General features: G+C 46.2%; 1 protein-coding gene across 1 annotated transcript in view; it reads right to left on the bottom strand.

Annotated features, from left to right (window-relative positions):
• scml4 (Scm polycomb group protein like 4) overlaps positions 1-15,821 on the bottom strand; it is a 233,000-nt gene that overhangs the window by 200,365 nt on the left and 16,814 nt on the right. The window contains 1 exon segment of the mRNA XM_041187345.1: positions 6,697-6,789. Within this exon segment, the coding sequence (XP_041043279.1) occupies positions 6,697-6,789 (93 nt within the window).

Raw genomic sequence — 15,821 nt, 5'->3', positions numbered from 1 at the left:
CGCAGGGAGGTTTGTTAATGCTGTTGGAGTGGATTTAAACTTAATTGGCAGGGGGATGGGATCCTGAAAAGTAGTTCAGAGGGGAGAGAAGCTGAGATGGAATTAAAAATTAAAACGCTAGTAAGTGAGTCTGGAAGGCAGAGGAAACATAGGCTAGATAAGAAAGAAGTGAGTTTAGCAAGGCTAAATGGGATATATTTCAATGCAAGGACCCTGAAGAATAAGACAGACGAGCTGAGGGCACAGATAGGTAGGTGGGAGTATGAGATCATACCTGTGACTGAGACTTGGCTGCTCAACATTCCTGGTTATAGGGTATTCAGACAAGATAGAGAGGGGGATAGAAGAGGAGGGAGGGTTGCAGTTTGATCAAGGAATCAGTTATAGCAGTGAGGAAGGATGATATCTTGGAAGGATCATCAAATGAAGCCATATGGGTAGAAGCAAAAAACACAAAAGGGGCAAACATGCTGTTGGGTGTGTACTATAGGCCCCAAACAGTCAGGGAGAGAGAGACGAACAAATATGTAATCAAATTTTAGAGAAGCGCAAGAATAATAGGGCAGTAATAGTAGGGGACTTTAACTAACCAAATATTAACTGGAATAGTTTTGGTATGTAAGGTAGGGAGGGAGCAAAATTTTTAAGTTGCATCCAGGAGAGCTTTTTTAGCCAGCACGTAGAAAGTCCAACAAAGGAGAGGGCAGTTCTGGACCTACTAGTTGGAATACGCAGGTGGAAGGCATATCAGTAGGGGAGCATTTTGGAGATCGTGACCATAACTCAGTTAGATTTAGGATAGTTACGGAAAAGAATAAGGTTGGGCTGGGAATAAAAGTTCTAAACTGGGGAAAGGCTAATTTTACTAAGATGAGATGCGATTTTGCCCAAGTGGACCAGCTACTTGCAGATAAAACGGTGTCAGAGCAGTGGGAGGCATTCAAAGAGGAAATAGTGAGAGTACAGGGCAAATATGTTCCTGTAAAGGCAAAGGGGGGGGACTAAGTCCAGAGAACCCTGGATATCAAGGGGCATAAAGGTTAGGATTAAGAAAAAAAGAGTAGCTTATGGCAGATGCCAAGGACTCAATAGGGCAGAGTCCTTAGAGGAGAATAACTAGGGAAAGAGTCGCGCCAATTAGGGACCATAGAGGTAATTTGTGTGTGGACCAGGAAGACGTGGGTACAGTCCTCAATGAATACTTTGTGTCAGTCTTCACAATGGAAAAGGACGATGCAGATACAGACATCAGGTTGGAGGATTGTGAAATATTAGAGGGAAATATTAACATAGAGGAAGAGGAGATACTAGTGGGTTTAGAGGCCTTAAAAGTGGATAAATCTGCAGGGCCGGATGAGATGTATCCCAGGCTGTTGAGGAAGGCAAGGGAAGAGATATCAGGGGCCCTGGCAGTAATTTTCAAATCCGGTCTGACCACAGGTGAGGTGTCAGAGGACTGGAGGACTGCTAACGTTCTCCCATTATTAAAAAAGGGAGGAAAGGATAGACCAGGAAATTACAGGCCAGTTAGTCTAACCTCGGTGGTGAGGAAGTTATTAGAAAGAATTCTGAGGGACAGAATATATCTGCTTTTGGAGAGACACAGATTAATCAGGATAGTCAGCATGGGTTGGTTAAGGGAAGGTCATGTTTGATAAATTTGATCGCATTTTTTGAGGAGGTAACCAGGAGTGTTGATGAGAGTAATGCATTTGATGTGGTCTACATGGGCTTTAGCAAGGCTTTTGATAAGGTCCCAGATGGCAGACTGGTCAAGAAAGTAAGAGCCCATGGGATCCAAGGCAAAGTGGCATGTTGGATCCAAAATTGGCTGAGAGGCAGAAGGCATGAGGGTGATGGTAGAGGGATGTTTCTGTTACTGGAAGTCTGTTTCCAGTGGGGTTCTACAGGGCTTGGTGCTGGGGCCCAAACTGTTTGTACATAATGATTTGCACTTAAATGTAGGGGGTATGATCAAAAAGTTCGCAGATCACACGAAAATTGGTAGGGTGGTAAATAGTAAGGAAGATGGTAAACTGCAGAATGATATTAATGGACTGATCAGGTGGGCAGAGCAGTGACAAATAGAGTTCAACCCGGAAAAGTGTGAGGCAATGCACTTGGGGAGGGCTAACAAGGCAAGGGATTACACTATGAATGGTAGGACCCTGGAAAATACTAAATATCAGAGGGACATTAGTGTGCATATCCACAGATCCCTGAAGGTAGCAAGGCAAGTAGATAAGGTGGTTAAGAAGGCATATGGGATACTTGCCTTTATTAACCAAGGCATAGAATACAAGAGCAGGGGGGTTATGCTGGAACTGTATAAAATGCTGATTGGACCACAGCTGGAGTACTATGTGCAGTTCTGGTCATCACATTATAGGAAGGATGTGATTGCACTGAAGAGGGTGCAGAGGAGATTTACCAGGATGCTGCCTGGGCTGGAGGATTTGAGCTATGAGGATAGATTGGTTAGGCTGGGGTTATTTTCCTTGGAGGAACGAAAGTTGAGAGGGGACCTGATAGAGGTGTATAAAATTATGAGGGGCATAGATAGGGTGGATAGGAAGGCACTTTTTCCATTAGTAGAGGGGTCAATAACCAGCGGCATAGATTTAAGGTAAGAGGTAGGAGGCTAAGAGGGTGCTTGAGGAGAATGTTTTTCACCCAGAGGGTGGTGGTAGCCTGGAACTCACTACCTGAAAGGGTGACAAAAACAAAAACAGAATTACCTGGAAAAACTCAGCAGGTCTGGCAGCATCGGCAGAGAAGAAAAGAGTTGACGTTTCGAGTCCTCATGACCCTTCGACAGAACTTGAGTTCAAGTCCAAGAAAGAGTTGAAATATAAGCTGGTTTAAGGTGTGTGTGTGTGGGGGGCGGAGAGAGAGAGAGAGAGAGAGAAGTGGAGTGGGGGGTGTGGTTGTAGGGACAAACAAGCAGTGGTAGAAGCAGATCATCAAAAGATGATAACAACAATGGTACAAAAGAACACATAGGTGTTAAAGTTAAAGTTGGTGATATTATCTAAACGAATGTGCTAATTAAGAATGGATGGCAGGGCACTCAAGGTATAGCTCTAGTGGGGGTGGGGAGAGCATAAAAGATTTTTAAAAATTTTTTTTTAAAATAATGGAAATAGGTGGGAAAAGGAAAATCTTTATAATTTATTGGAAAAAAAAGGAAGGGGGAAACAGAAAGGGGGTGGGGATGGGGGAGGGAGCTCATGATCTAAAGTTGTTGAATTCAATATTCAGTCCGGAAGGCTGTAAAGTGCCTAGTCGGAAGATGAGGTGTTGTTCCTCCAGTTTGCGTTGGGCTTCACTGGAACAATGCAGCAAGCCAAGGACAGACATGTGGGCAAGAGAGCAGGGTGGAGTGTTAAAATGGCAAGCGACAGGGAGGTTTGGGTCATTCTTGCGGACAGACCGCAGGTGTTCTGCAAAGCAGTCGCCCAGTTTACGTTTGGTCTCTCCAATGTAGAGGAGACCACATTGGGAGCAACAAATGCAGTAGACTAAGTTGGGGGAAATGCAAGTGAAATGCTGCTTCACTTGAAAGGAGTGTTTGGGTCCTTGGACGGTGAGGAGAGAGGAAGTGAAGGGGCAGGTGTTGCATCTTTTGCGTGGGCATGGGGTGATGCCATAGGAGGGGGTTGAGGAGTAGGGGGTGATGGAGGAGTGGACCAGGGTGCCCCGGAGGGAGCGATCCCTACGGAATGCTGATGGGGGGGGTGAAGGGAAGATGTGTTTGGTGGTGGCATCATGCTGGAGTTGGCGGAAATGACGGAGGATGATCCTTTGAATGCGGAGGCTGGTGGGGTGATAAGTGAGGACAAGGGGGACCCTATCATGTTTCTGGGAGGGAGGAGAAGGCTTGAGGGCGGATGCGCGGGAGATGGGCCGGACACAGTTGAGGGCCCTGTCAACGACCGTGGGTGGAAAACCTCGGTTAAGGAAGAAGGAGGACTTGTCAGAGGAACAGTTTTTGAAGGTAGCATCATCGGAACAGATGCGACGGAGGCGAAGGAACTGAGAGAATGGGATGGAGTCCTTACAGGAAGCGGGGTGTGAGGAGCTGTAGTCGAGATAGCTGTGGGAGTCGGTGGGTTTGTAATGGATATTGGTGGACAGTCTATCACCAGAGATTGAGACAGAGAGGTCAAGGAAGGGAAGTGTCAGAGATGGACCACGTGAAAATGATGGAGGGGTGGAGATTGGAAGCAAAATTAATAAATTTTTCCAAGTCCCGACGAGAGCATGAAACAGCACCGAAGTAATCATCGATGTACTGGAGAAAGAGTTGTGGAAGGGGGCCGGAGTAGGACTGGAACAAGGAATGTTCCACATACCCCATAAAGAGACAGGCATAGCTGGGGCCCATGCGGGTACGCATAGCCACACCTTTTATTTGGAGGAAGTGGGAGGAGTTGAAGGAGAAATTGTACAGCGTGAGAACAAATTCAGCCAGACGGAGGAGAGTAGTGGTGGATGGGGATTGTTCGGGCCTCTGTTCGAGGAAGAAGCTAAGGGCCCTCAGACCATCCTGGTGGGGGATGGAGGTGTAGAGGGATTGGACGTCCATGGTGAAGAGGAAGCGGTTGGGGCCAGGGAACTGGAAATTGTTGATGTGACGTAAGGTGTCAGAGGAATCACGGATGTAGGTGGGAAGGGACTGAACAAGGGGAGAGAGAAGGGAGTCAAGATAATGAGAAATGAGTTCTGTGGGGCAGGAGCAAGCTGAGACGATCGGTCTACCGGGGCAGTTCTGTTTGTGGATTTTGGGTAGGAGATAGAAGCGGGCCATCCGAGGTTGGGCGACTATCAAGTTGGAAGCTGTGGGAGGGAGATCCCCAGAGGAGATGAGGTCAGTGACAGTCCTGGAAACAATGGCTTGATGTTCAGTGGTGGGGTCATGGTCCAGGGAGAGGTAGGAGGAAGTGTCTGCGAGTTGACGCTCAGCCTCCGCTCAGCCACCTGAAAGGGTGGTTGAGTCAGAAACTCTTGTAACGTTTAAGAAGTAATTAGGTATTTACTTGCATTGCCATAGCCTCCAGGGCTATTGGCCAAGTGCTGGAAAATGGGATTAATGTAGTCAGATCTTCGTTGGCTGATGCGGACATGATGGGCCGAATGGCTGCCTTCTGTGCTGTAGACATCTATGAGTCTATGAGTGATGGCTCACTGTGGATCTTCAGCTGCCTGTGCAGCTGACCCTGCCACCCCTTCATCTTAAGGGAGGTACTCCTCCCTTTGCCAAGCCAGACCCCTCCACCAATCCCTTCTTCTACTTCTCTGTTCTCTATAAGCCATGAGGCATATTGCTAATCACCAGGGTCCATGATCCTGATGTTCTCCATCTGCAGGATCAAAGAGAGAGGCATGTGGGTTAGCATATGTGTCTGAAGAACCTCTCTTGGTTAAGTCTGAAGGCCCTTCATGCATGCAGGAGAGTGCTGGCCACCACTTGAATGGCCAGTGTGTAGTGCACTCAATGGCTGTCCGAAACCCCACCCACCTCTGCCGCACTCCACATGACCGATTGGTTCGGCCACTGGACTGCATGCTGTGCTGTCAGCTCAGGTGCAGGCATTCTCCTAACCCGCACTGCAAGGCATCGCTGATAGCTTGAACCATGAGGGATACTGGTCCTTAATAAAGACATTGCAAGGGGTTGTGAGTGCCTCCACCAGTGACTGTGCCATGTCCACCTTTACGCAAGGGGATTGTACAACTTGCCCAGTCAGCCAATTGTTCTGCTGCCCCCTAAAATACACAAAAAATTGCAGTCTACACCCAAGGGGTGAAAGGTTCTGGAGCATTTGATGGCACTTTCATGCTGTTGCGTTGTTTGAGTGGTTAGAAAAGCTCCAGAGGCCCAACTCCAAGCATGTCAATGGAGCTGCAGCTGAACTGTCTCAGCTGCAGAAGAATGCTCACTTTTGACAAACTTTTCCAAGTGTGTGGCCACTTCCCTCCACCCCCCCCTCCTCCCCCCACTTCCCCCAGCATGTACTTGAGTACTTCCTTCAGTCTGCAATGCCTTGCGACCCAGCCCCTGACTTCTACTTGAGTCTTTCCTTCAGTCTGTCTGTGCTGCCTTGGCCCCCACCCGCGCCCCCCCCGCTCCTGGCTGGTCTGACCCGCACTGGAGCCTTTGCCCCAGCACCGCACTGAAAGCCAGCCTGGAAAAAGCGACTTACCTGTGCCCCGCGAATGCGCAGTGCCTCATCCTTGATGTCCTACGGGCGATGCTGATGAGCGCTGCGCAAGATTGCGTGCACTCACCTCTGAATTCCCCTCAAAGTTCAGGTCGCCAGGTGCACACCTTTTAAAGTGAGCCGTGAAGCATGCCGTTCTGAAGTCATGCTGACATGGGTGGTAAATTTGATGTGGAGGGATGATTCTGGCAAGAAAGGATTACAATGAAGTGCTAAAGTATTGAAATTAGATTCCCAATGTGCAGCGGTGGGAAACACAGCCCGCCATTGACAGGTAGAGCGGACAATCGCAAACTGGTTTCATGGCAGCGTGAAACCGATTATTGGCCTTCTTGCCATGTTGTACCTCACCCCACCCACCATGATGCCTGACGCCAACAGGGCAGTAAAATACCAGCCATAGTGTCACGGGACAACTTAATTGACATGGTTTAGAGCTGAGTAATATGTGCTTTGCAAAAATGTAACAAACCATACCTTCAGAAAAATTCTTGTTGGTGTCATCTCTGCTCCACTTAGCGTTTTCAGAAGAAACATCGGCCAATAGGAAACATTGAGTCTGAGCCTTTGAAAACACAGAAATAATAAGAGGCATTAGGTTTACAAATCAAGGATTAAAATAAGGAAAATGTGTAATGTGTTACGTACTGAATCAATATGACATTCTTTCAGTAGTAAGCTGCCCAGTACTGGATGAGCAGAAATTTCCTCTAACTAAACATTCAGAGAAAAGAACTGAACTCCAGAGGTGAGGTGAGAGTGACTGCCCTTGAGTCATTGCTGTAACTCGTAAAAAGTTGAGGGCCTAGTACAGACATTCTTCACATCCTGCCAATCAGAAAAAAAGACCCATTTATGCATACTCTGCTATCTGCCAACCAGCCAATCTTCTATCCATGCTAGTAAGTTACCCACACCATGTGCTTTTATTCTCCGTAATACTCTTTGATGTGGCACTTTATCAAATGCTTTCTGGAAATCCAAATACAGAATGTCTACAGGCTCCCCTTTATCTACTGTGCAGGTTACTCCTTCAAAAAACTCCAATAAATTGGTTAAGCATGATTTTCCTTTCACAAAACCATGCTGACTCTTCTCAATTGCCTTGAGCTCTTCTAAGTGCCCAGCTATAACCTCCTTAATGATCGATTCTAATAACTTCCCCACAACAGACATGATGCTAACTGGCCTAATATTCTGTTTTCTGTCTCCCTCCCTTCTTGAATTGAGGGGTTATATTTGCTACTTTCCAGTCTGATGGAACCTTTCCAGAATCTAGTGAATTTTGGAAAATTAACACCAGTGCATCGACTACCTCATTAGCCACCTTTTTTAAGACCCTAGGATGTAGTCCACCGGGACCCGGAGACTTGCCAGCCAGCAGCCCCATCAATTTGCTCTGTACCGTTTCCCCAGTGATTTCCATTTCACCAAGGTCCTCTCACCCAGTCACCTCCTGATTTGCAGCTATTACTAGAATGTTTTTTGTATCCTCTATAGTGAACACAGAAGCAGAATGTTTGTTCATTTCTTCTGCCATTTCCTTACTATCTGCTATTAACTCCCCATTGTTATTCTCTAGAGGACCAGCACTCATTGTACTTAGTCTTTTCTGTTTTAAGTACCTGTAAAAACTCTTGCTATCCATTTTTACATTTCTAGCTGGCTTCCTCTTATATTCTAATTTCTTTCTCCTGATTAGCCTTTTAGTCATTCTCTGCCGCTCTGCATATTCTGTACAATCATCTGTCCTGCCACACATCTTTGTGGAGTTATATGCTTTTTCCTTGAGTTTAATGCTTCCCTTAACATCTCTACTTAACCACGGATGGTGGGTCCTCCCCTTAGCATTTTTCTTTACAGTACGAATGTACTTATTCTGAATACTCTGAAATATCCCCTTAAATGTCTGCCTTTGCCTCTCTATTGATATATCCTCTAGCCTAGTTTTCCAGTTCACTTCAGCCAGCTCAGCTTTCATCGCCACATAGTTGCCCTTATTTAAGTTTGAGATACTAGTCTTAGACCCCTTTCAAACTGGACGTAAAATTCAATCATATTGTGGTCGCTGCTACCTAGCGGTGCCTTTACCCTGAGGTCATTAATTAATCCTGTCATGTTACACAATACCAAATCTAATATAACCTGCTCTCTGGTTGGTTCCAGAACATGCTGCTCTAAGAAACTGTCTCAAAAGCATTCTAAGACCTCCTCACCCAGGCTACTACTGTCAATCTGATTTTTCCAGTTTATGTGGAGATTAAAATCACCCATGATTATTGCCGTCCCTTTATCACAAACATAGAATGCTTTCTCTTGAATACTTTGTCCTACACTGTGGCTACCATTGGAGGGCCTGTAGGCAACTCCCACTAATAACTTTTATCCTGCAGCCACGTCTCCATATTTGCTATCAGATCATATTTATTTACTTCAATGTGGGCCATCAGTTAATTTACTTTGTTATGAACGCTATGTGTATTCAGATAGGGAGCCTTCAGTTTTGTTTTTTTGTTACCTTTGTAACATCTTGTCTTGACTGTTGATGTATTCTTAGGTTTTTTCTCTCTTTCCCTTCCTGCCATTCTCTGACCCTCATTTCTCATATCACTATTTTGCTCTCCTGTCTTGACTCTGCACCTGGAATTGCTACCTCTACCCAAACTTGATCCCTCACCCCTCTTGTTTAGTTCAAAGCTCTCTCTACTTCCCTAGTTATGTGATTTGTGAGGACACTCGTCCCAGCACGGTTCAGGTGTAAACCGTCCCAATGATACAGCCTCCTACTTCCCCAGTACTGATGCCAGTGCCCCACAAACCGGAACCCACTTCTCCCACACCAGTTTGAGGCACGCATTCATCTCTCTAATCTTATTTGCCTTATGCCAATTTGCATGTGGCTCAGGTACTAATCCAGAGATTATTACTTTTGAGGTTCTGCTTGTTAATTTGGTACCCAACTCCTCATACTGACTTTGCAGAACCTCTTTCCTAGTTCTACCTATGTCACTGGTACCTACATGGGCCACAAAGACTGGATCCTCCCCCTCCCACTGCAAGTTCCTCTCCAGCCCTGAGCAGATTTCTTGAACCCTGGCATGGGGCAGGCAACACAGCCTTCTGGACTCTCGCTCTTTGTTGCAGAGAACAGTGTCAATCCCCCTCACTATACTGTCCCTTACTACCACTACATTCCTTTTTGCTCCCTCCACTTGAATGACCTCCTGTACCACAGTGCCATGGCCAGCCAGCTCATCCACCTTGCAGACTTTGCTTTCATCCACACAGGTTGTGAGCATCTCAAACCTGTTTGACAACTGCAAAGTCTGAGGCTCCTCCCCTACTGCCTGCTCGGTACCATTACCTGCCTCACTGACAGTCAGATCCTACTGTCCCTCACTGATGACCCTCTTCTAAGAGGTATGACTGTCTTCTGGAACAAAGTATCCTGGTATTTCTCCTCCTCATTTATATTGCACAGTATCTGTACTTCAGTTTCCAGATCAATAATCCTGATCCGGAATTCCTCAAGCTGCTCACACTTCCTGCAGCCGTGTTTCTCATGGATCGCCTTGGCATCCAAAAGCTCCCACATCCCACAGCTGCAACACAGCACCTGTCCTGGCATTCGAACTTATGTTGTTAAGTTAATTTACTTTAATTACTTTCTTCCTACATATGCTATAATTTGCTGTGTTTATTGAATGCTAGTATCATTGACAATTGAAAGTTATATGCTTCTCAACTACAAGGTATGTGTTTTAGATGTTTGTTTAATTACTTTATTTTTACTGCTTTTTTTATCTTTCTTGCTTGATTTTAATTTTAAAGTTTTCAAATTTTGGTTTATTATTTTAAAGTTTTAGTTCTTCTTATTTATAGATCTACCTTAATTCGCCTGCCGTAAGCTGGTTTCTCACACACTGTCCCTTAGACTGAGCATTTAACGGCCAATCAACTTACCAGCTTCCTGTGATGTCACAGTTGCTTTTATCTTTTTCCAGGACTGCAGCCTCACAGCAGCTGAAACAGTGAAGCAGTGAAACAGCGCGCTGCTCAGCTCCGCTCCTCACTCGAATCCCCGCTCTGTACTTATAGGCACTCCTCAGCTCCCGACTGTCTCCCGCAGGTCCGCTCCACCCTGACTCCCAGCAAGGTACCCAAGATACCCAAACTGAAGTCCCTGTCGCTCTCCGCGCTCTTTTAAAACTAAAGACTCTCCCACTCTCCTCGCCCTTTTTAAACTGAAGTCTCTCCCGCTCTCAGTGTCCTTATCAGACTGAAGTCTCTCCCACTCCCACTTTCTCGTCATTTTCAAACTGAAGTCTCTCCCGCTCCATTCAAGATAAAGTCAATGGGGACGTGAGAATCTTGTGGCACCTGGTTCACATTTGTTTAAAGATGGGCTGTACCAGTCGGCTTTGTGCAGCTGTGTGTAAGGTCAGCGGTTTTCCTTGTTTAGCCCTACGGTACAAGGGCCGGGAGCAGAAGAATGGCAGCTTGAACAGAGGCTCAGGGCTGGCAAGGGTGAGTCAGTGGTTAAGGGTGATGGGAAGTGGGTGGAGTGGAGTCGGGAGTATGGAGGAGTGGAAGGGGGATCCAGGGGAGGACAGTGTTACAAGTATAAACCCATCACAGGCCGGCGTGAGACTTGACAGGCTGCAAACACACCATTGACTTTATTTCTGCATTTCACCCCACCGTTGGGAAATTGAGGTTTCACATCCTGCCTAATAAATCACTCTACACACATCCTCTGGCTGGGGGGTCTAGATCAAGGGGTCAGTCTCAGGATACGGGGTAGGCCATTTAGGACTGAGATAAGGAGAAACCTCTTCACTCAGAGGGTGGTGAACCTGTGGAATTCTCTACCACAGGAGACTGTGGAGACCAAGTCACTGAATATATTTAAGAAGGAAATGAATAGATTCCTGGACTCTAAAGGGGTCAAGGGGTATGGGGAGAGTGCTGGAGTACAGCATTGAGATAGGGGATCAGCCATGATCATAGTGAATGCTGGAGCAGGCTCGAAGGGCCAAATGGCCAACTCCTGCTCCTATTTTCTATGTTTCTAATGGTAATGGAGTTGGGCAAGAAAGTGGTAGCTATGATGAAGGGCCTCCCTGTTTTCCAGGAAGCTCGTTTATAGCCGGCTCGTACCTGCTGCGTCATCAGCTGATGGCGGGTTTAATAACTGGAAAGCTTCCCCTGCCGGAGAATTGCACACTTTTTGCATGCCTGCTGCCAGCACTTAGAAAATGGATTTGTAGCCTCGATATCAACACTCCCCACAAAGGGAGCGAGAGGGTTAGGGGTGATGGGGGGTGGGGGGGGGGGGGGGTAAATATTTTAAATTGGGAATGCCCCTCCCAACCTGCCCCATAGGCACTCATTGAGGTTTTTACAGCAGCAATATTCATATCATGCAAGTATCCCACAGGGGAGAGGTAGAAAGCTTCTTTAGCATATTCAAATCAGATTCCCACAGCAAAATAGGAAGCTTGATTTAAATTTAATTGTTGGCTCACGGGTTTGCTAGGAAACCAGCAGTAACAGAGAAGTGGGAGATGATGGTTCAAGAATTTAAGTACCTTTTTCAGCACCTGTGGTGGGCCAGGAGGAGCAGCAGTGCTCCCTGCCCCTCGGGAAGCCTTCAGGCACCCTCCCCCACCAACTCCCCCCCCCACCACCTCCCCCCCAACCCTCCCGCATCTCCCCCACCCCACCACCACTGCCTTCTGTCGATCATAACATGTCTCTTCACATGTGCGATTGACAACCTCCCCCAGACCCAAGGGTTCCAATTTCTCGCTCTCTGCACCACTCCTCCCCCACCCACCCACCCCCACCGATTTCCAGGGGCCACACCCGAGAGTCCCTGGCCGCTCCTGTCGGTAGGTTTACCACTCAGCAGCCAACCACCTTGTCAATATGGCCCGCTGCCTAGTGGGAATCGAAAGGAAAAAACTCTAATGCCACTAAATGCGTCAGGAACTCCAGGTCCTCGGCTTTGCAGGGTTTTACACGTGCTACCATGCTCCCTTGTACCTTTGCTGCAGATATTGGGGCCATTACCTAACATGTTTTTTATTGGCAGGAGCGAGTGAAGGGGAACGTGCGTGAGGAAGGGAAGGATCAGAAAAGTCTGAGAAAAATACCCAAGCCTCCCAAAGGGCTACACTGACTTATAGACTGTTGTGGAGGCTCTTTCCTGTGTTAACAAATGGGAAAACATCAGCGTTATGGTCCTATCGTACACACATAATGAGGTAGATAAGAGGCCATACAGGTCGCCACATAGAGTAATCATTATCAACTTGTTATTAATTATTAATACACTAGGGGAAGGAAGGACCATTTCAAGAGTCATTTGGTTACATTTTTATGGTTAGTATTATTAATGTTTAAACCACTGTTTCCCAGAAATTATGCATTCTCAAGTGGATTGCTCCAGGTGGCAATTTGTTAACAAGGTCATTGGGGGGCACGTTCCAGTTCACTAGTGTTAGTTTCTCCAACTTAGAGGTTTATATAGTTTGACTATGTAATATAATATACATGTAACTCCATTAGTCTCAGTAGTTTAGGATTAAATGACTAATATAAGCAGGGACAAAATAGAATATGAGGGATTAGCTAGAAATACAGAAACAAATAGTACAAGTTTCTATAGATATTTAAAGAAGAAAAGTTAACAAAGTGAGTGTTGGTCCTATAGAAAGTGAGTCTAGGGCATTAATAATGGAAAATAAGGAGATGGCAGATGAATTGAACAGGTGTTTTGCATCGGGTATCACTATAGAGGATACAAGTAACATCCCAGAAATAGCTGTCAATCAGGAAATGGAAGGGAGGGAGAAACTCTGGGAAATTACAATCACCAGGGAAGTGTTACTGAGCAAATTGTTGGTGTTGCGGGCTGACAAGTCCCTGGGTCCTGCTGGATTTCATCCTAGGGCCTTAAAAGAAGTGGCTAGTGAGATAGTTGATGCATTGGTTTTAATTTTCCAAAATTCCCTAGATTTGGGGAAAGTTCCATTAGCTGGGAAAAATAGCAAATGTAACTCCTTTGTTCAAAAAGGGAGACAGAAAGCAGGAAACTACAGGCCGGTTAGCTTAACATCTGTCATAGGGAAAATGTTAGAACTAATATTAAATACGTTATAGCAGGGCACTTGGAAAGATTCAAGGTAATCAGGCAGAGTCATCATGGTTTTGTGAAAGGGAAATCATGCTTAACCAATTTATTGGAGTTCTTTGAAGAAGTAACATATGCTGTGGATAAAGGTGGATGCACTATACTTAGATTTTCAGAAAACATTTGATAAGGTGCCACATCAAAGGTTATTGCGGAAAATAAATGCTCATGGTGTAGGGGTTAACATATTGGCATGGATAGAAGATTGGCTGGCTAACAAGAAACAGAGAGTAGGCATAAATGGACCTTTTTCTGGTTGTCAAGATGTAATGAATGGTGTGCCACGGGGATAATGCCGGGGCCTCAACTTTTTACAATTTATATAAATGACTTGAATGAAGGGACCAAAGGTCGCTAACTTTGCTGATGACACAAAGATAGGTAAGAAAGTAAGTTGTGAAGAGGACGTAAGGAGGCTACAAAGGGATTTAGATAGGTTAAGTGAGTGGGCAAAAACCTGGCAAATGGTGTATAATGTGGGAAAATGCAAAATTGTCCTTTTTTAGCAGGAAAAATAAAAAGAAGCATATTATCTAAATGGAGAGAGACTGCAGGGCTCAGAGATGCAGATGGATCCGGGTGTCCTAGTGCTTTAATCGCAAAAGGCTAGTACGCAGGTACAGCAAGTAATTAGGAAAGCTAATAAAATGTTATTGTTTATTGTGAAGGGAATTGAATACAAAAGTAGGGAGGTAATGCTTCATTTATATAGGGCATTGGGGAGACCACATCTGGAGTACTGGGTACAGTATTGGTCTCCTTTGGTGACTTGATTGGAACATATAAGATTCTGAGGGGTCTTGACAGGGTGGATGTGAAGAGGATGCTCCCTCTTGTGGGAGAATTTGGAACTACGAGTCAGAGTCTAAAAATAAAAGGTCGCCCAATTAAGACAGAGATGAAGAGAGTTTTTTTCTCTCAGAGGGCTGTGAGCCTTTGGAACTTGTCCTCAAAAGATGGTAGAAGCAGAGGCTTTGAATGTTTTTAAAACAGAGGTAGATAGATTCTTGATAAGGGGCTGAAAGGTTACTGGGGGTAGGCGGGAATGTAGAGTTGAGGTTACGATCACGAGGTCAGCCATGATCTCGAGAGGCCGAGTGGCCTACTCCTGCTCCTAATTTGCATGTTTGTGATGCAGCAATGTACAGCGGGGTAGATTTTACAAATCAGTGTTCCTGGCCCACAAGAGTTTAAAATTGATGGATAGAAAATTGCGCCCGAGAGTCTAACCACTGTACCCAGATCCTCATGTACATCACTGTTAACGGAGACTCTGGGCTTGCAGTACTCTTCTATCCCAATATAAGTATATTATTTTACCTTGCAGCTGACCATGTTTTCTCACAACCTCATTTCTGAAAACACAATGCAGTTTGTGAAGATCCTGGTTTTCTACCCTTTGACCAATTGTTGTTTATTTGTGAGCTTGATATTAGGTACAGAATCATAAGACAGAATCTTTTGCTGAACGGGTGGGCGTGTGCCTGACCCGCTCGAGCGTAAAATAGCGCATGATGACATCAGGCGAGCGTCAATATTTCGGTCGGCAGGCGCGAGCAGGAGTCGGAGTCGCGCCCACCATCGATTACGGGGCCAGCTGAGGCCATTAAAAAGGCAGTTAAGCTGTATTTTACATCGCCCGTAAAACATTGTGCTCATCGCATAGGCAAAATGGGCAGCCGACAATTTGCTAAGCCTCGTCGAAGGGGGGGATAAAAAGGGTCAGCCGCATTGCCTGTGTGAGTCGTGAGGAATTTTGGAGATAATTTGCAGCTGGTTGCTTATTGGTACTTGGCAGCTTCATCTCTGTCTGGGGCTTCATTGTTAGCATTTTCCAGGCTTCATTTCAGGACTTATTGGTGTCTCCAAGGCCCCCGGAGGATTCAGTCTGTGTGGACCCTTCCAGGTGTCAGACAGCCTTCCGTTACCCTACTAAAGGGGATTGTGGTCTCTGCTGGTGGCACCTCCTCTGAGGAGGAAGAGAGGGGCAGAAGGGAGAGGAGGCCACGTGTCCCAGTGCAACTTCCAGGGGTGAGACCTGTCAGAGGAGAGGCACAGGCACATGGGGCACGAGTCTAATAGAAAGGGCCACAGAAGACGTTACTGTCCTGCTGCCAGGGTTTACAGGCAATGCAGCTACCTCAATATGTCCAAGGTGCAATGCTGAAGGAGGCTCCATCTCTCAAAGGAGACCATGACCTCCATTTGTCAGATGATTGGCACTGAGATCAGCCCTGATTGTGTGGGTGGATGAGCCAGTGGCTCTGAAAGTCATGGTGACCCTCAACTCCTATGCCTCAGGCTCTTTTCAGGGGTCAGTGGGGGATCCGAATGGACTCTCCCAATTAGCTGTCTACAGTTGCATCAAGCTGGTGACAGGAGCTCTCATGACCCCTACA

Source organism: Carcharodon carcharias, chromosome 5 (assembly GCF_017639515.1).
Source record: "Carcharodon carcharias isolate sCarCar2 chromosome 5, sCarCar2.pri, whole genome shotgun sequence".
NCBI classification, from domain to species: Eukaryota; Metazoa; Chordata; class Chondrichthyes; order Lamniformes; family Lamnidae; genus Carcharodon; species Carcharodon carcharias.
This window is presented reverse-complemented; position numbering and strand designations above follow the sequence as displayed.